General features: G+C 37.8%; 1 protein-coding gene across 4 annotated transcripts in view; it reads left to right on the top strand.

The window, feature by feature from the left end:
• FBXL20 (F-box and leucine rich repeat protein 20) overlaps window positions 1-21,776 on the top strand; it is a 114,540-nt gene that overhangs the window by 83,447 nt on the left and 9,317 nt on the right. For all 4 annotated transcript variants that reach the window (XM_027094416.1, XM_027094415.1, XM_027094413.1 and 1 more), the window contains exons 6-13: window positions 97-165; window positions 9,775-9,870; window positions 11,505-11,631; window positions 12,905-12,979; window positions 16,356-16,486; window positions 18,417-18,477; window positions 19,623-19,667; window positions 21,433-21,489. In XM_027094416.1, the coding sequence (XP_026950217.1) occupies window positions 97-165; window positions 9,775-9,870; window positions 11,505-11,631; window positions 12,905-12,979; window positions 16,356-16,486; window positions 18,417-18,477; window positions 19,623-19,667; window positions 21,433-21,489 (661 nt within the window). The remainder of the gene's footprint in view (window positions 1-96; window positions 166-9,774; window positions 9,871-11,504; window positions 11,632-12,904; window positions 12,980-16,355; window positions 16,487-18,416; window positions 18,478-19,622; window positions 19,668-21,432; window positions 21,490-21,776) is intronic.

Below are 21,776 nucleotides of genomic sequence, written 5' to 3'. Positions count from 1 at the left end.
ATCCATTATTACCACTATTGGTATCTTCTGTTATTTTTTTAATGCCGAGAATTGTGCCCGTTTCACCTCAAACCCTTCACTTTCTTTCCTGTAAAGGACCTTTGCACAAAACTGTAGGAACATTGAAGTACTGAATCTCAATGGGTGTACAAAGACTACAGATGCGTAAGTATTTTATGTTTTAGAAGGGTAAGTCACAGCCTCTTGTGTCCTGCCTATGCTAGCTTTTAATGCAGACTACTAAATATATTTAGCAAATTTCATTTTGGTTTTATAGAGGAAAGATGTTTAAATTTAAAAATAGAATAAGATACTTATTTTAGAATTTGGCTCAAATTCTGTTTTGATTTTTAAAAGAAAACTTAAAATTGTAGTCAGTGAATGTGCAGTAGGGAATACTAATATAGGACTACCTATATTTCAAAAAGACACTAGTAGCTATCATTCAAAAGACACATAAACAGGTGATGCTATAAAAAGATGTAAAATCTTAAACATAGCTTAATCAATATAGAGTGTTTATTTAATGACTCTTTAAAAGTACAGTGTCTTGTGTCAGTCACAATATAAAAGAAAGAAAGCATAATCCTCCATCCTTCAGAGTTTACTGTCACAGACCCAATAGACATAAGAAGGTCGACATAAAAAACATTCAGCCTAAGGATCTATTGGTAATAACATGTATCAAATAACATTTAAATATTATGTAGGGAAATTGTTGCCTATTGGAAGGTGAAGAAGATGTTTACACAGGGAGTGGCCAGGATTAGTCAGTGGATCCTCCTGTTTTTCAAAAAGGCCTCATGAAAGAGATGGGCTCTTTAGAATTGCTTGAATGAGGGAAAGTAGAAGACAGTCCAAGCACAGGGTACACATTGTTTATTTTATTGCTTTCTTTGAGGTTACAACTGGGTAACTTTTTTGTTTTTTAATTATTTTATTTTTGGCTGCGTTGGGTTTTGTTGCTGCACGCGGGCTTTCTCTAGTTGCAGCGAGCGGGGGCAACTCTCCGTTGCAGTGTGCGGGCTTCCCATTGTGGTGGCTTCTCTTGTTACGGAGCACGGGCTCTAGGCGCCCCGGCTTCAGTAGTTGTGGCACATGGACTCAGTAGTTGTGGCTCGCAGGCTCTAGAGCGCAGGCTCAGTAGTTGTGGCACACGGGCTTAGTTGTTCTGCAGCATGTGGGCTCTTCCCGGACCAGGAATCGAACCCGTGTCCCCTGCATTGGCAGGCGGATTCTTAACCACTGTACCACCAGTGAAGTCCTGTAGATGCTTATCTTAAAAGAAAGGTTTAAAATCAAATCTTCCACCTTTGAAAACTAGAGAAAGAAAAGTAAATCTACAATAAGTAAAAGGAAGGAAATAAAAAAGATAATGGTGGAAATCAATGAAATAAAAAATGGGCATAGAGTAGAGAAAAATCCATGAAACCAGAAGCTGTTTCTTTGAAATAAAATCAATAAGCTGGATCGACCTCTGTCGAAATTAGTCAAGAAAGAAGACACAGGGGCTTCCCTGGTGGCGCAGTGGTTGAGAATCTGCCTGCCGATGCAGGGGACACGGGTTCGCGCCTCGGTCCGGGAAGATCCCACATGCCGTGGAGCAGCTGGGCCTGTGAGCCGTGGCCGCTGAGCCTGCGCGTCCGGAGCCTGTGCTTCTCAGCGGGAGAGGCCACAACAGTGAGAGGCCCGCATACTGCAAAAAAAAAAAAAAAGAAGACACAAATCACCAGTACCAAGACTGTAAAAAGAAATCTCACTAAAGTTTCTACACAGATTCAAAAGTTAATTAGAGGATGTTGTGAGCAATTTTATGCCAATAAATTTGACAGCTTAGATGAAATAGATAATTTCCTTGAAAGACACAAATTACCAAAACTGTAAAGAAATAGAAAATCTGAATAGCCTTATATCTTTATAAACTGGATTGGTGATTAAAAACCTTACCACCAAAAAATAAAAACAAAAACCTCTAGGCTTGGACAGTACTGAATTCTATTGAATATTTTAGAAAGGAATAATCTTTCAAAAAAATAGAGGAGGAGGGAAAACTTTCTAATTCATTATATGAGATCATCATTACCATGATATCAAAAATAAAATAAAAATTACAGGAAAAGGAAACTACTGGCCAATATCCCACATGCACTTGTAAAAATTCGTAACAAAATATTATCAAATTGAACCCAGCAACATACGAAAAGGGTAATAAATCATAATCAATTTGGATTTATCTCAGAAATGTAAGGTTGTTTTAACATGCGAAATCAGTCAGTGTTATTAAGTTCCAACTTAATAACAGATCAAAGAAGAAAAATCACATGATCATCTCAATAGATCCAGAAAAAGCATTTTACAAAATTAAACACCCATTAAGGATAAAATCTCTAAACAAACTAGGAGAAGGTAACTTCCTCGACCTGATAACTTGTATATATGAAAAACCTAATTTTAACATTGTATTTAGTCATAAAATACTGAACATTTCCCCCTAAGGTCAAAGCATGGATATTAGGTCTACTACATCTATTCAACATTGTACTGGAAGTCCACCTAGTACAATAAGGGAAGAAAAAGCGGGGTCATACAGATTAGAAAATAATTTTTAAATGGCATGATAGGGTTCTAGCAAGTTCACAGGAAACATGGCCAAATGCAAAAATTAATTCTGTATCTGTAAACCATCAACGAACAAATGGAAAATGAAATTTTAAATATAGCAACATTCGTGGTAACATCCAAGAACATAAAATACTTAAGGATAAACTTAATAAAAATATGTGCACGTTACATACACTGAAATCAGATTTCTAAAAATTAAAGGAAAGTAGGTCTTAAAAGTTTTCATGGACTTCCCTGGTGGCGCAGTGGTTAAGAATCCGCCTGCCAATGCAGGGGACACAGGTTCGAGCCCTGCTTCGGGAAGATCCCACATGCCGCAGAGCAACTAAGCCTGTGTGCCACAACTACTGAGCCTGAGCCCTAGACCCTGAGAGCCACAACTACTGAGCCTGAGTGCCACAACTACGAAGCCTGTGCGCCTAGAGCCTGTGCTCCACAACAAGAGAAACCACTGCAATGAGAAGCCCGTGCGCAGCAACGAAGAACCAACGCAGCCAGAAAGAAAGAAAGAAATTTAAGTTTTCATCACAAGAAAAGAAATTGGAGCCGTGCGTAGTAATGGATGGACTTACTGTGGTAATCATTTTGCAATATATGTGTATATTGAATCATTTTGTTGTACACCTAAAACTAATATAATGTTACATGTTAATTATATACCCAATTTTCAAAAGCAAAGTATGATAATAATAACTTGTTAAATAGAGAATATCAATTAAAAGAAATTGTAAAATATGAGCCAAATGGAAACTCTAGAATTGGAAATACAGTATCTAAAACATACATAGCATGATGGCTATAGTTAACAGTACTGTATTGTATACTTGAGAGTAGATTTTAAATGTTTTCACTGTAGCAACAACAAAATGGTATTTATGTGAGGTAAACAGTGTGTTAACTAACCTTCTTGTGGTAAACATTCCACAACATATATGTGTATCAAATCATCACATTGTATACCTTAAACTTACATAATGTTATATGTCAATTACATGTCAATAAGGCTAGAGGGAAAAAACCCCAGAAAAACAGGTAATCAGTCAATAAATTTAGAGATCTGTAGGGCTTCCCTGGTGGCGCAGTGGTTAAGAATCCGCCTGCCAATGCAGGTGACACGGGTTCAATCCCTGGTCTGGGAAGAGCCCACATGCCGCGGAGCAGCTAAGCCCGTGAGCCACAACTACTGAGCCCATGTGCCACAACTACTGAAGCCCACGCACCTAGAGCCTGTGCTCTGCAACAAGAAAGGCCACCGCAATGAGAAGCCTGCATACTGCAACAAAGAGTAGCCCCCACTCGTCGCAACTAGAGAAAAGCCCTTGCGCAGCAATGAAGACCCATGCAGCCAAAAATAAACAAATATTAAAAAATAATAAATTTAGAGATCTGTAGCAATTATCCATCCAGTCTAAAGAACAGAAAGATTAAAGAAAAATGGACAGAGCCTCAGAGACCTGTGGAACAACATCAAGAGTAGAATGTGAATGAATCCCAGACAAGATAGAAAGAGGCAGGAAGAAAAAAAAAAGTGAGAAATTAATGGCAGAAAACCTCCCAAATTTGATGAAAAACGTTAATCTACAGATCTAAGAAGTTCAGTGAACCCCAAGAAGGATAAAAATATCCATACCTAGACATGTGAGGGCCAAACTGTTGAAAATTGAACACAGAAATTTTTGAAAGCAGCAAAAGGAAAATAATTCATGTATACAAAAAGAATATTTGGTTAATGGGTGACCTAATCAGAAATAATGGAAACCAGAGCCACGTGACATACTCAGTGTGCTGAAAGGAACAAAACAAGAATTCTGTATCTAGCAAAACTGTCCTCTGTAAATGTAGGCAAAATAATGACATTCCCAGATAAACGAAAAGGGAGAGGATTTGTCCCTAGTAAATATGCCTGGCAAGAAATAGTAAAGGAAGCCCTTCAGGATGAAAGGAAATAAATACCAGACAGTAACTCGGATCCATAGGAATTGGTAAATGAAAAGCATCGGAAACGGTAAATATGTGGGTAAATCTAAGACTCTGATTTTTTCATATCTTCTCCTAACTTCTTTAGAAAATAGAAGATTGTATAAAGCAATCATTATAACATGGTATTGTTAGGTCTATAATATATATAGAGAGGTAATATATGAAATATATTTGAACATATGAAAATAATAGCACAAAGGAGAGAGGAGGGAACCATTATGTATTGAAGCAACATGCTTGTGCTTTATGCTTGTTTTAATTTATTTTATTTTTTTGGCTGTGTTGGGTCTTAGTTGTGGCATGTGGGATCTTTGTTAAGGTGTGCAGGATCTTTAGTTGTGGTGCGCGGGCTTCTCTCTAGTTGTGGTGTGCGGGTTGTTTTTTTCTCTAGTTGTGGAGTGTGGGTTCCATAGCACATGGGCTCTGTAGTTTGCAGCACACGGGCTATCTAGTTGAGGCTCATGGGCTCAGTACTTGTGGCGCGTGGGCTTAGTTGCCCCATGGCATGTGGGATCTTAGTTCCCTGACCAGGGATCGAACCTGTATCCCCTGCATTAGAAGGCAGATTCTTTACCACTGGACCACCAGGGAAGTCCCTAAGTTATTGTTTTGAAATAGATTGTGGTAAATTAAGATACATATGGTATTCCATGAGCAGACTATAAGAAAATAATTAGAGAAAGAAAAAGTAAAAAGTCAACAGAGGAATTGAAACAGTACACTTAAAAACAAGAAAACAGTAAAGGAGACACAGAAAAACAAACTCAGAAAAAGCATGAAGCAAACAGAAAAGGATTGCAAAATGGGAGGGAAAATCCAACCATATCAATAATTTTATTAAATGTAGACAGACTGAACTCTTCACCCAAAAGACAGATTATCAATATGGATTAAAAAGCAACACCCGGGGCTTGCCTGGTGGCGTGGTGGTTAAGAATCCACCTGCCAATGCAGGGGATGTGGGTTCGAGCCCTGATCCGGGAAGATCCCACATGCCACGGAGCAACTAAGCCCGTGCACCACAACTACTGAGCCTGCGCTCTAGAGCCCACAACACAACTACTGAGCCCACGTGCTGTAACTGCTGAAGCCCGTGTGCCTAGAGCCAGTGGCCCACAACTAGAGAAGCCACCACAATGAGAAGCCCACGCACCGCAACGAAGAGTAGACCCCGCTCGCCACGACTAGAGAAGCCTGCACACAGCAACGAAGACCCAATGCAGCCAAAAACAAAAAGCAAGACACAACTATGTGCTGTCTACAAGAGACATGCTTTAGATTCAAAGCCGCAAATAGGTTGAAAGTAAACAGATGGAAAAATGCATACTATGCAGATAGAGCACTCCACCCAATGATTACAGAATAGACATTCTTTACAAACATACTGGAACATTCTCCAGGATAGAGCATAGATTGGGCCACTAAACAAGTCTTAATCAATTTAAGAAGATTAAAATCATTCAAAATATGTTCTCTGACCCGAACTAGAGAATTAAACTAGAGATTCATGACAGAACAAAATGTGGGAAAAGCTCAAGTATTTGGAAATTCAGCATCATGCTTCTAAATAATTTTGAACTGAATGAAACTGAAAAGCTACCAAAATTTACGTGATTCAGCCAAGGTAATGATACAACTCTGCATTCCTATATCACAAAAGAGGAAAGAAAGAAAGCTCAAATCAGTAACAACCTTCAACTTTAAGAAAATAGAAGGGCAAAGCCCAAAGCAAAAAGAAGGAAAAAATAAAGATTAGATTGGATATCAGAGAAATAGGAAACAAAAACAGTAATAAAATCAATGAAACCAAGAGCTGGTTCATTGAAAAAAGTTTTTTAAATTGACAAACCTAGACTAAGAAAATAAGAGAGAAGACTCAGATTATCAAAAGCAGGAATAAAGGAGAGAACTAAGTAGCCAAAAGACAGATGAAATGTTTATCAGGTAATACCATAAATAACTTCATACTAACAAATCAGACAACCTAGGTGAAATGGATAAATTCCTGGGAAGGCACAGATTACCAAATTTGACTCAACAGAAAAATAGACAATCTGTATAGATCTATAGCAAGTACATTCAGTAATTCAAAATTGTCCCACAAAAAAAGCCCAAGCCCAGATGACTTCACTGGTGAGTCCATCAAATATTTAAAGAAAAAATAACACCAATACTCAAACTCACTCATGAAGTAAAAGAAGAAATACTTCATAACTTGTTTTCTCCGGCCAATATTTTTCTGATACCAAAAATATCTGATGTCAAAGCCAAACAAAGATATCACAATAAAAGGAAATCTACTGTATTCCTCAGGAACAGAGATGCAGAAATACTTAACAAAATTTTAGCAAACTGAATCCAGCAACATATAAAAGGGTTGGATCTTAACCAACTGGGATTTATCCCAGAAATACAAGTGTGGTATAACATCTGAAAATCAGTTAATGTAATAGTTCATAATAATTAGTAGAATAAAGCAGAGATCAACAAACTTTTTCTGTATGGGGCTGGATAAGGAAGTATTTAAGGCTTTGTTGGCCATATGGTCTCTGTCACAGCTACTCAACTCTGCCAGTGTTTTACAAACATTGCCAATGTTTTACAGAGTGGCCACAGACAATACATAAACAAATGAGCATGGCTGTGCTCCAATAAAACTTTATTGCATGGTGCTGAGATTTTAATTTCATTTAATTTTCACATGTCACAAAATAGTATCTTCTTTCAACCATTTAAAAATGCCAAAACCATTCTTGACTTGTGGCCATATAAAAATAGGCAGCTGGTGAGATTTACTGCCCTCTGGAATAAAGGACAGAAACCACATGATCATCTCACTATGATAGGCAGCCTCTAAAATGACCCCCAAATAATCCCTACCTCCTCATATTTGCACCTTTGTGTAATCTTTTCCCCTTGAGCGTGGACTGGACCTAGTGACTCATTTCTAACAATAGAATACTGCAAAAGAGATTGGATATCTCTTTGGAGATTAGGTTACAAAAAGACTGTGACTTCTGTCTTGCTCTACTTTCTTCTCCAGCTCTGGGGAAGCAAGCTGCCCTGTTGTGAGTAGCTCTGTGGAGAGGTCCATGTGGCAAGAAACTGAGGTCTTTGGCCAGCAGCCAGCAAGAACCTGAATTCTATCAAAAACCAAAAAGCTTGGAATTAGATCGTCTAAGGTCTGCCAACATCCGCCTAAATGAGCTTGGAAGGGAATCTGTACCTAGTTACCTTTGAGATGATTGCAGCTGTGGCCAGTAGTACCTTGATGGTAGCCTTGTGAGAGACGTGGCGTCAGAGTCGCCCTGCTAAGCTGCCTGTGCCTATGTTCCTGATCCATGAAAACCATGAGATAATAAATAATTATTGTTTTAAGCTGCTCATTTCTGAGGTAATTTGCTGAGCAACAGTAGCTAACTAATACATCATTAGATACAGTAAAAGCACATGACAAAATGCAACATTCATTCGTGATCAAAATTTTAAACAGGGAATTCCCTGGAGGTGCAGTGGTTAGGACTCAGCAGTTTCACTGACAGGGCCCGGGTTCAGTCCCTGGTTGGGGAAGTAAGATCCTGTAAGCCTCCAGGCGCAGCCAAAAAAAAAAAAAAAAAAAATCAACAAACTAGGAATAGAAGGGAGTTTCCTTAATCTGATCAAAAGCTTCCATGAGAAACCTACTGCTAACAATGTACTTAATGGTGAGAGACTGAATGCCTTACCTTAAAGTCAGGAGCAAAGTGAGTTTCTATTCAACATTCTGCTGGGGATTCTAGCCAATGCAATAAGTTTACCAAAAAAAAAAAAAAAGAGCATACCAATAGGAAGGAAGGAAGACTGTCTCTTTTGGCAGATAACATAAATCCAAAAGAAATGCCAGATTTCGACTCTGAAAACCATAAAACATTACTGAGAGAAATTAAAGAAGATGTGTATCAAGAATATATAGAGAATTCTTACAATCAATAAGAAGGCAATCCAATTAAAAATAGGCCTGGGACTTCCCTGGCGGTCCAGTAGTCAAGACTCCATGCTTCCGCTGCAGGGAGCATGGGTTCAATCCCTGGTTGGGGAATTAAGGTTCTTTCTGCATGCCGTGCTGCATGGCCAAAAAAATAAATTAATTAATTAAAAAAAAAAAAAAGCCTGAGCATTTAGACATTTCACCAAGGAAAGAGATGAATGGTTAACAAACACAAGAAAGAGTGTTCATTACAAAATTGCAAAATAAAACCACAAGAGGCAATTTGACAAAGGCATTTATGAGGCAATTGAGGAAACTTGAACACAGACTGGGTGTCAGACATTAAGGAATTAAAATCCTTATTTAGAAATATGTCCTGAAATATTTACAGGTAAAATAATATGTCTGGGATTCGCTCTAAAATACTGAAACAAACAAAGGAGAAAAATAGATGAAATAGCAATAGTAGAATATTGATAAATGTCAAAGCTTAATGATGGTACATGTGCATTCTCTGTTATTCATTCTTGAGTATATTTGAGATTGTCTGTAATTAAAAAAAATTTTAAATGAGGAACTTGACCACTGTGGGAAAAGAGCCTTTAAGGAATTCATAAAGGAAAGCAAGCAGTAATTTACATAACTTAGTTTGTTTCAGCCCAACACTGGTCCATCCTCTGTATACCTTGCAAAAATCCTATTTTTTCATTACTGCCATGCAAAAGGTTATCTGAGCAGAAAGAGATTTAAGTGAAAGAGCAGAGACAGAGGTTTTGGGCTTCATGTTTCACCACTTGCTGGCAGGTACTAGCTATCTTTCTGGTGTTCCTGAATTTACAAAATGCATGTAGATCTCTTATCAGCACAAATGTAGTTTGCTGTCAGTAGCTACTAACATTTCCAAATGTGAATCAGGCACCATCTTCCCCTCATGCACATTCTCATAAACAGCACAGCTTTTTTTATCCTTTGTAAACCTGCCTCTTCCTTAGCATGAAAGGTCCCTGGATTTATAACTGCTTTTATTTGGGGTATGGAAATTTTACAGTTCTTGTAACATGTGAGAGTCATGTATGATATTCCAAGGATGTGTTCTTATTTGTTTATTGAGAATTGTGTATGATATTGGTATATCATACTAATATCCTTAGTAGGATGTGTTCTTATTTGTTTATTCATTATTTTCTCCTTTTTCCATTTTTCAGTACATGTACTAGCCTTAGCAAGTTCTGTTCCAAACTCAGGCACCTTGACTTGGCTTCCTGTACATCAATAACAAACATGTCTCTAAAAGCTCTGAGGTAAATTTCTTACAACAAGAATGTCCAATAATCAGAACAGATACTTATTTTTTTATTAACTAAAATAAAGTTGGAATTGAAGGAAACTATGTTTTATAGATACGTACTGTAGTTCAAAATAGATCTTTTGTTTTATTCCTTGCCCAAATTACAGGACACATTCAGGTGAAATGATAGAGGTAACTAGGATTTCTGAACAGAATAGTACAGTTTGTACATGAATGAAGTGCTTAGCAGGATTCTGTATGTATAGTAAGTGCTCAGTAAGTTTTCATTGTTTTAATGTTACTGTATTTTTTAAAAGTGCATTACAAAAAGGTATATCTTAAAAGGAGGGTGAAATGCCCAATGTCTTTGTACTTTTACTTTTTTATCAGCCTTTTATAAAAGATCATGGTGCCATGTATTAGTTACATTTATGAATAGTAAGAATTAAGCCATTAAAAGATGAAATGTAAATTTAGTTAAGTAGAGTGTAAGTAATCTGAAAATGTGTCTCCTTCTATACCTTCCTTATGAGCACTGAACACATGTATCTAAGGCTGGTGTAGGATAATAAATAAGATAGTATAACAGTGTTTATAGTTCATAAGTAATTCACATAAATGATCTCATTTATTTTGAAATCTTGTGAGGTAGATAGGACAGACACTTTACAGATAAGAAAATCTAAAACATTTTTGAATGCCGGGTACTGTGATTCAACCATGGGAGGTAACTGAATAAGATATTGTTGCTGCCCTTAAGTTGCTGAGTCTCGTAGAAGAAAAAAAAACTAAATGTGTTGTCATATTACAGCGGGATAAGTGCTATGGTAGAAATGAGTGCATTAGTTTGGGGAGAACATAGAAGGGCTACTGCTAATCTTGGTTTAAGAGAGGTTCCATCAGGCTTCCCGAAGTGACTTGCCTGAAGTCACACTATTAATGTTGAAGAATAAACTTGAACTAAGATCCCCTGGCTTTATTTTATAAAACAATTAAAGCAGTATTTTCCAAAGAATGCCACAGAGCTTGGGATTCTTCCATAGTTTAAATGTGAAATCAAAGATCAAAGATGAAGCTAGTGTTTGATAGAAGGCAGAGATCTCATAATACAATATATCCTAAATTCAGCCTGTGGAAACTGTACCCTAGATACTTCCCAAGAGAGAGAATTTACAGATCCTTTGTAATTTTTTAAATAAAAGTTTAAATGGCCTCATTATTACTTTGATAAGTACTTGAATTATTTGATAGAGAATTTGAGTTTGAATCTGACTCTTCATTAATTACTCTGTTAACTTGAACCAGTCGCTTAATTTCCATTTCCTATATAGAGACCGTTAAATTTGTGATAAGTGCAAAAAGAATATACTTTGAAAAGTATAAACCTCCATAAAAATCTGATGTATCTGAAAAACAGCATTGTGCCTGAGCTTGTTAGTTAAGGTGGATTTGAGCTAGCCCTCCTAGTGATGTAGTCCACATGAACACCACGAGCGTTGATAAATGCCCCTTTTGTTACAGAATTGCCTGTATTCTAAATCTACATTAAGTAAATATGTCCCCAACTAGATGGCCAATAAAATGAGACTTTGGTGCCTTTGGAATTGGATTTAGTCATATGTTTGTTTCATTTTGTTTTATCCTAAGTGAGGGATGTCCACTGTTGGAGCAATTAAACATTTCCTGGTGTGACCAAGTAACCAAGGATGGTATCCAAGCACTAGTGAGAGGCTGTGGAGGTCTTAAAGCCTTATTCTTAAAAGGCTGCACACAGGTAATACTCCCTGTCTTACTTGTGAATGATAGAGGCACCATGAACTTGGTGGGCAGCCCAAGATGTTGGCTTGAGAGATACGTAGTAGTTGTGTATTACTGACCAAAGACCCATGCTTACCAAAAATTAAAGGGTTTTCCCTAGAGTGAAAAAATAGAAGAATTAACACCTGCCTGACCAAAGATAAATTTTTGAGGGGAGGCAAGATGGGAAGACAAAATCATAATACGGAACAGGTGCCACAGGCAAGAAGGGTTTCATGTAATTTAATCTGAAAAGACAACTTGTCATGTTGTCACTGCCTGAGACCTTGAACTGGATAGGCAAGGAAGACAGTCTTGGCAGTTTCCACTAGTTTAACTACCAAGAGCTTTTCTTAAATGTGCCAAGTATACAGCAAGCTACATTTTATAGTATTGGTGCTTATTTCCTGCCAGTCACATCACAAATCCAACATATTTTGTCATTAAAATTTTTAATATCTCAGTGTTTTACAGTGGGGAAAAAAAAGGAGTTGACATGGTAACAACACCTGGAAGGAAATGATCAAGAGTGGGTTTAGAAGTGACTGACAAAGTAGGGCTAGGCTCTTATTACCTTATTTTATTAATGGTTGCTAAAGCCATGCCTTGTATTCTATTCAAAAATGCCCTCATTCTTTCACCATGAAGGGAGGATTTCCACGGTTTGAAACAGAGCTTTGAAAGTATGACCACCTTAAAACAACAACTTGAGCTCCTGGTTATTTATGGAATCCTGAAAAATATTGATTGGGGTGCGTCATTATAGTCAATTACTTGTGATCTGTTCTCCGCACTGTACGCATAGCACTGATCTTCTAGCAGCAGATAAACTACAGATTTCTTTCTCAGCTCCTGTTCCCAAAAGTTTGTTGTTAAGAAACTTTACAGGGAGTGTAGCAATGTGAAAGTTATTTTAGTTTCAAAATCCCTCAGCAAAATGCTGCAAGGCATCTTTAATTTATCAGAAGAAAAATCCATAAACATTAGGCAATGTTTATTTTATCTTTCCCTTGATTTGGTGATAATATGAATTTGACGTGGTCAGAACTGATAACAAATACTGATAACTGTACTAATCATTTGAATTACACGTTTATATGATCATAGTTCATTGTTTCTGGTTCATTTGTTCCTTTGAAAGTTGGTTGGCTATATTTAGAATGTGTACACTCTTAAATCTTTAAGATTTAAGGTTTTAATATTTTAAACAATGTCAGTAATAATTTCTTCTCTCTTTTTAATCTTTCTAGCTAGAAGATGAAGCTCTCAAGTACATAGGTGCACACTGTCCTGAACTGGTGACTTTGAACTTGCAGACTTGCTTAGTAAGCAGTCCTTCCCACAACTCTTCTGTATTAGTAATTCATTTCAATAATATTATTGTAAGAGTTTCAGTCATAAAGACCAGTAGTTTGTCTGCTTCAACCCTGGGGATGCAGTAATCATAGATGACTTTTTAAATGCTCGACAGTACTCGCCCCTAGGGGCTTTGAAGTAGATGAGATAGAGGGTAGCTTATACAGAATTCCAAATAAGCTAAACTGTAGCTCCACCCCTTTCTCTTCTACTTAAGAAAACTCTACTTTTTAGAAGTAAATTTTTCACAGACTACGGCATTTAAAATATTTTTGGTAAATTAATTGCAGTCACACCGACTAACATTTATCAGGGAGTAATGACTATTGGGAATCATTGATATAAGCAGATGACAAGCAAAATGTACCCTTTAAATTATTTTCAAGTAGTATTTGTAGTTCACATTTGGCTTGTTTAGACTATCAGCTTTTTTGTGTCTATCCCAAACCCCCTGAATTTTGTTCAGAGAATTTGCTGAAACTATTCAGGATCCTAGAACATTGACAATACACCTTTAGCTTTTGCCTCTTGCCTTGAAAATTGCATATATGTGTTGCCTTGGAGTGAGAGCCTCTCATAGCAATGAAAAAAGTTGGTGAGGGTTTTCTTTGTTTTTGCTAAGCCTTCTGTGTATAATACTCTCTCCTTCTTGTTTGGTCACCTGAAACTTTAGAGCATAGTGGTTGTTTAGTTTAAAGGTGACACATATAGGGCCACGTTTTGTGCAATTTAAGCACCCTGCCCTCCCAGCCCTTAAGGGATGGTGCTGATAGTGATCTGTTTCAGAGGCTCCTAGAGACTGAGTTAAAGGAATGATATTTTGATTTCCATAGTTGCTAACTACCAGAATTTGCCTACTTTCATTTATGAAACAAATATTTGGCCTGAAAGAAAGATCTTACACAGCTATTGTAAACACGAAACCGTCATCTTACAGTGACAGGAAAAAACTGTTCTTGCACATCTTCAGATTTTATTTATATACGTACATAAATATACACATGTGCACTCTGTATATGTGTGTGTGTGTATGTTACGTACGTACACACATACATACATATAAATACATGTATACCATACTTACTGTTTGCCATTTTAGTTTCATTTCCTTTACCCTTCCAGCAGACAGAAACCAATTAGTAAGCATAAAGAACCAGCTCTGTCATATGTTTATTTTACTGTTTACCTTCACCCACATCATAGGGCATGAGTCATTCCTTCTGTCATTCTGTACAATGTGATGAAATGATTCTCAGCATTCGTGACACTTCTTGAAGTTTCTGCCCAGAACTATTGAAGGGACCAAAGTACACACTTAATGTAGTCTCTTTTTCTTGACTAATTTGAAAACACAAAAGTTTAGTAGATTTTGCTCTTTTAACAATTTAAAGTATTGGTAATATGACTTTCTTCCTCAGTAATCCCTTGCAGATTTCAAAACATTAAGAAAGAAAAGGCAGCACAGCCCTCCCAGTATTTTGTTAATAACGTGTGCCGCAAACTCCATTGGCCTGCTAAATGTGCACGTTTATGGATTGCTGCTTCTCTCTTTATTTACATTTCTTTCAGTTATCCTTGTTTAGTAATAACTATACGTCACATTTGTGTGGCACTTTTTTTTTTTTTTTTTTTGCGGTACACGGGCCTCTCACTGTTGTGGCCTCTCCCGTTGCGGAGCGCAGGCTCCGGACGCGCAGGCTCAGCGGCTGTGGCTCACGGGCCCAGCCGCTCCGCGGCATGTGGGATCTTCCCGGACCGGGGCGCGAACCCGTGTCCCCTGCATCGGCAGGCGGACTCTCAACCACTGCGCCACCAGGGAAGCCCCTGTGTGGCACCTTTTTAAGGTACTTCTACATGTGTATATGCCTCATCAGTTTATTCTCATGACAGATCTTGTATCTGCCTTAGCATCCATTTTTCATCTGTATGTTGTTTCAGTTCTACAATACTGAGAACATACTGATTTAGGCAGTGAATATTTAAAGTTTGATTTCTGTTTCAGTTGTCCTTGTAACCTAAGAATACTGTTAGATTAAACAGAAATGACAGGAGAGCTTTATTCTGAGGCTTACACAAAATTAGCAAATCTATCAGGACAAATTAAAATGCTGATCATATCCAACATGTTAAGATTTTTATATATGACATCTTTTTTTTAATGTAACATCTTTTGTGTTTTTTCATTTTAAAATAATATAAAATAATAATTTAAAACATACACAATTATATTTGAGTTGGATACAACTATTTATCTCCATTAAATTAGGATAGTCTTTTTTTTATACATCTTTATTGGAGTATAATTGCTTTACAATGTTGTGTTAGTTTCTGCTGTACAACAAAGTGAATCAGCTATATGCATACATATATCCCCATATACCCTCCCTCTTGAGCCTCCCTCCCACCCTCCCTATCCCACCCCTCTAGGTGGTCATAAAGCACTGAGCTGATCTCCCTGTGCTATGCGGCTGCTTCCCACTAGCTAGCTATTTTACGTTTGGTAGTGTATATATGTCAGTACCACTCTCTCACTATGTCCCAGCCTCCCCTTCCCCCACTGTGTCCTCAAGTCCATTCTCGACATCTGCATCTTTATTCCTGCCCTACCACTACACTCATCAGTACCAATTTTCTAGATTCCATATATATGCATTAGCATACAGTATTTATTTTTCTCTTTCTGACTTACTTCACCCTGTATGACAGACTCTAGGTCCATCCACCTCACTACAAATAAGTCAATTTTGTTCCTTTTTATTGCTGAGTAATATTCCATTGTATATATGTGCCACATCTTTATCCATTCATCTGTCAATGGACATTTAGGTTGTTTCCAGGTAGGATAGTCTTTATATTATAAAACTAAAATTTAGAAATAAATGGATTTGTGGTTGATATGAGATTACAGCTGTGATCCACAGGTTGTTTCATTTTTTTAAAGTACCTTAATATCAGTATCAATTTTGAACTTGTAAATGCATTTATACTATTAAAATACTGCTGTTTTTATCTGTTTTCTAGGTTTTAAAATCATTTAATTGAACCTACACCATGATGCACCCCATCTGTTCCCAGTCTTGTCAGTCCCTTTAGGTTAAAAGAACCCTATTATAGCTTCTTCCCTTTGCACCAGAAATGAGCACAGATTCTCTTGAAAGCTAAATCAAAAGGAACTGGAAGGAAGAAACAAAGTGTATTCATTTTCTTTTAGGTCTGCTACATGGTTAATATCAAATCTGCTTTTATTTCTTTTTGGCACTTGTTTCACAGAGGTAACTTTTTTCTGTCTTTATCTTCTGCCAAGTTACTAATAACTATGGGTTTTTCCCTCTTGTTTTTTTTTAGCAAATCACAGATGAAGGTCTCATTACTATATGCAGAGGGTGCCATAAGTTACAGTCCCTCTGTGCCTCTGGCTGCTCCAACATCACAGATGCCATCCTGAACGCTTTAGGTCAGAACTGCCCACGGCTTAGGTAAACATTTCTTGGTTATCTCAAAAAATCAGGGGAAAGGAGCAGTGGCCTCCTTCACTCATATTTATTCCTTGGAACCTTGAATTTTTTAAGGTAGACACTACAAGGCCACTACTGCCCTTTCAGATGCGCACCTACTTGCTTTGTACCTCATTTGATTCCATGTAATTGGCCTGAACCAGGGGGTAATAGTCCTCATTTTCTGCTTCTTGGCTATCCATACTAGAAAAATATCAACATTTTATCACATTACTTGAGAAAAGAAATAAAGGCATTTTCTCTTACTAATACTTTCATATAATTCCTTTCTGAAGAAAGTTTTTAGAAGCCCACCCTGTGATCATTTATATTGTAGTAATGATGCCAGGTACATAGCAGGGAGTATTTAAAGAGAAAAAACAGCTCTTCCTTTGTGCTGGTGGTCTTTTAAAGCAAGCTTTATTTCTCTGTGGCTCCTCTTCTCTACCTAAATACAGGATTGGCTGACTATTCACTAAGAATGCAGTGTTAGCATGCACATGGTATCAAGCCCATATTGATTTTGTAAGAGCACACAGCACACTATTTGTAATAAATAGGGATAATCCCCGTATACCTTTTTTGTTCTTTAAAACAAAACTTATATTGTACTTACTATATAGTAAACATGTCAGCCACTGTTTTAAATTATTTACAAATATTACTTCATTTAATCATCATAACACCATACAAGCACTGTTATTATCTCTATATTATAGGTGAGAAAACCGAAGCACAGGTCAAGTAACCTGTTCAAGGTCTCACAGTTAGTAAGTGCAGGAGCAAGTGTTCCATCTCAGGCAGTCTAGCTCCAGAACCTATGAAACCACTTGTCTTACACATAAGAATCATTGTAAACCAATAAAAACTTTCTTAAAACTTTTTTGTAATCACCTGGCCACGGGCCTTCGTAATCTCGGAAGCCTAGAGTAGAATACTCGCCAGGAGCTGAGGAGGTAGCCAGTCTTCTCTCTAAAAAACATTACGTATTACCTTTTTCTGTTTTAAAGACAGGGATGTTCAGCTCCATTCTCCTTCATGGTTTATTTTATTGTTAGAAAAGAAAGGCTCTCAAATGTGATACTTAAAAGTTGGGTTCAGTCAGATCATACTTTCCCATTAGATACAGTATTTTAATTGATTGTCAGTTGATAATGATTCCTTATACTTTAGCTTTATGTTTTTTTTCAACTTCTATAGTAATTTGTAAGCAAACATACAGTGTTCTTTGGTACTGTTGTGCAGGCACCACCAGACTTTTCACAAAGAAGAGCTACTATTTTTGATTCCCCAGCCCTGTGGTTGATATTTAGGGTGGTGTTCAGCAGTTCCGATAGGGGCTCAGCTGCCCTCTCCACTGGGCCTCCCTGGGAGCCTGTGGGAGGAGGCAGGAAGCTTAAGGGTATTTTTTCATAAGTATGGAATTTCATATTTGGGACAGGTCTATGATTAACCAGTCCCTTCATAGTATTTCGAAAAGCTATTTAAATCTTAGTGAGCCTACATGTAAAATAGGGAGAGAGAATAATTTACTTTAGCAACAGATTAACTGAGACAGAGTATTTATCTCCATCTCCTTTGTTTTCTAGGAGCAGGCTGCCCTCTGGGGGTAAGCAGTATGCCATCAAGAAGGCTTTTAAATGCGTTTCTCATGCATTTTGGCATTAACTACAAGCTTCTATTATATTCTTCTGATTGCATCACCCTAAAATGTGGTATTTACAGGACCACTTTATGATGACTCCATGAAAATGAATAGCAAGATCTGTATACCGACTTGCTTAGCTGTGAATGTAACTCCGTGTTATATAGTCCTTAGGGAATAAGAGGTTGTTTTCTTAAATTCTTGCTGTTTTAATAAACCCAGTTTTCAGGGACCAATGGGTTGACTTTCACTTTGTTTTTTTAACAGAATATTAGAAGTCGCAAGGTGTTCTCAACTAACAGATGTAGGCTTTACCACTCTGGCCAGGGTAAGTGTTTTCTTCAGGTTCTGTAGGTTTTGTTCAGGGTTTGTTTTATTTCAGAAGAATGAGCAATGAGGGAAATGTGGAATGGCAGCAGAATTGAGGGTGTAGGATGTGGGGGGACGTCTCTGTGGCTGGTGTTCCTGAGCGTCCTTGGGCTGCAGCTACAGGCAGCTGCTCTGGAAAGGCAGACGTGCGTTGGAGACCATGACATTCCTTCGTGAGACTTGATTTTCCGCCTCCTTATAAGATTATGTTAAACTAAGTGGGAATTTCCTAGTGCTTTTGAAAGAAGCTTATTTGGTTATTTGGTATGCAACTGGTGGATGAGAGTAATGTTGAAAGAAACATATAAGCCTGATTTAAATGGAGAGGTTTTAAGAGATTTTCTGTATTCTCCACAAGATTTTAATACATGGAGTGGTTTGTAAATCACTGTATAATAATAGTATTTAAAATTATACCATCTTTGACGAGTGTAATGGAACATGGGAAGGGCATTTGCTTTCAGGCAGATCAGTGGAATACTAATGGGGGCGGGGGCAGCCCATGGCATAACTAGATGAGGACATACAAATTCCCCTTCTGTGCTTACAAAGAAATCATTTTCATTAAATTATTTTTGGTTGAAAGGATCTCTGTATTAGTTCAGTATCAATGTTCAGGAAATTTATTCCCTTGGACTTTTAAGACGTTAGATACTTTTAAGTGTGGAATAGTTGAGAAATTTCACGGTGATAAAGGCCTTTTAAAAATGTGTAATTAGGGACTTCTCTGGTGGCGCAGCGGTTAAGAATCTGCTTGCCAATGCGGAGGACACGGGTTCAAGCCCTGGCCCGGGAAGATCCCACATGCTGCGGAGCAGCTAAGACCCTGCGCCACAACTGCTGAGCAACCCCTGCTCGCCATAACTAGAGAAAGCCCGCACACAGCAATGAAGACCCAATGCAGCCAAAAATAAATAAATAAAAATAAATTTAAAAAAAATGTGTAATTAATGGAATAAGGCAGGAAGTGATGTAAGAATGATACCAACACTGAAGCTCTTAAGATTTCATCAGTCTATTTAATACTACTTCTTAGTTTTCTCGCCTTAATTTTTTCCCAGCTTTAAATGTTTGTACTGTAATGTTTGGGTTTATATCTTATAGAATTGCCATGAGCTTGAAAAGATGGACCTGGAAGAGTGTGTTCAGGTAAGATTGTGGATTTTTACTCAGAAATATAGTACGGTAGAGACTTACACAATACACGCACATCAGAACATTCAATTCCCTACCCTAGTATAGTGGGGAGCCTGCAGCACTGCTGACTCTCCATTTATTGAGGTGTCCTCCAGGCATACCAGCAGAGGTGCTCATGGTATTTTTCCTAAGGAACTAGGAAAATACATGCCATCGGTAAGATTGCCATTGGAAAGAAAGATGGCTCAGGCATTTAGACCATAAAGATACTAAGATATTTCCTTAGAGCTACAGGGTTATGATGCTAATAAACAATTAAAGGCCCAGCACACTGATAGATATCACTGCCCCTTTTTAGCTTAACTGGACCCAGTGCCCCTTACATCATTAACCCTGGAGACCCAACTCTGTATGGAACCCTGCCCTTCAGGCAGGCAGACTTAGCTTCTTATCAACAGTTTTTTTTTTATTACCAATTTTAAGAGCTTTCAGCTTATTAGTTGGCTGGGGAGAAATTTTAAAGAGGGACTCCTAAAAAGAAGATAGAACAGTGAATTTTTTTAATGGTAAAAATAAAGAAGAGAACATACTTCAATAACTATAGACACCAATTTTTCTAAATTACTTGTTATCCGGACACTAAGTCCCTATTAGTTCTTATTAAAGTAAAACTTATTCACATCCATCTGTTTCTTGCACATGCCTAAATGTCCTGTGTGTCCTTTCCAGTGTTAGTCCTTCTGAGTGATGTGCACACGCCTGCCCACTCCAGTCCCCCACCCCTGCCATTTCTTAGCCCCTGTGAAATTATGTGTATTATAACAACAATCTCAGAATTGGAGAGAAATTTGAAAAGAAATGCTGATTTACTCTCCATCCTAAGATAACTATAAAATACTGTTCTTCCTTCAGGAGTTCTTCCTACTGAATGTTCGTAGTTAACCCAGCAGCAGCCTCTTTCTGCCACCCTTAGGGAAAATAACTGACATGCCAATTATCAATCCTGAGTTATGACATGGCTTATAAAAATATGGGCCAGATATCTAAAAATTTGAGGATGTTCCTACATTAAATTTTTTCATGGAGCAGTGTCTTCTGATTCACTTCTGTGATGGTTCTAAGGAGGTCAAAGTCCAGTGGGTGGAAGTTATGAGGGAACACATTTTCATTTGTTTCAAAAACAAACAATTTTCGACAGACCTGTTCAAAGATGACTAGATGAGTTTAAGCCCAGCCTGGATAGGTTCTCAAAGAACAGGTTCTGGGGTTTCCCTGGTGGCGCAGTGGTTAAGAATCTGCCTGCCAATGCAGGGGACACGGGTTCGAGCCCTGGTCCGGGAAGATCCCACATGCTGCGGAGCAGCTAAGCCCATGCGCCACAACTGCTGAGCCTGTGCTATGGAGCCCACGAGCCACAACTACTGAAGCCCGTGCACCTAGAACCTGTGCTCCGCAAGAAGAGAAGCCACTGCAATGAGAAGCCTGTGCACCGCAATGAAGAGTAGCCCCTGCTTGCCGCAACTAGAGAAAGCCCGCATGCAGCAACGAAGACCCAATTCAGCCAAAAATAAAATAGATGAAATAAATAAATTTATAAAAAAAAAAAAAAAAGAAGAAGAACAGGTTCTGGTAGCTGATGGGGTTTCAACCTTACGATTCTGTTATTTGATGAGTGATATCAGGATATCAGTCTAAAATACTAGTGTAGTCAAGAATGACGTATGACCTATGAGTTTTTTGTAATTATACCTAAAATAAACTTATATGTTTCTTTCAGATAACAGATAGCACATTAATTCAACTTTCTATACACTGTCCTCGACTTCAAGTATTGGTGAGTTTCACTGTGGAAGTTTTATGTATCTATTGGATTTAATCAAAACCCAGCTCTTACTTTCATCTTGGTGCCTGGCTACCATTAGGGGAAAGCATATTTCTCCAAACTGTCAACTTACAGAGGACCAAGGGAGGACCTGCGTGAAGGGAGAAACTGAGATAGAAACTGGAAAAGTTAAACATTTTCTGTATCAATGCTTGGAGCTTGAAAACTGACATGGAGAGTATGAGTTCTCGCTCCCACATGAATTACACTCCAGCCTGAACAGTGCTTAAATTTCCAGA

This window comes from Aethalodelphis obliquidens, unplaced genomic scaffold (assembly GCF_003676395.1).
Source record: "Aethalodelphis obliquidens isolate GAN/ISIS:26980383/991018 unplaced genomic scaffold, ASM367639v1 scaffold89, whole genome shotgun sequence".
Classification (NCBI taxonomy): domain Eukaryota; kingdom Metazoa; phylum Chordata; class Mammalia; order Artiodactyla; family Delphinidae; genus Aethalodelphis; species Aethalodelphis obliquidens.
Note: the sequence above shows the minus strand (reverse complement) of the source record. Positions and strands in the feature narration are given on the sequence as shown.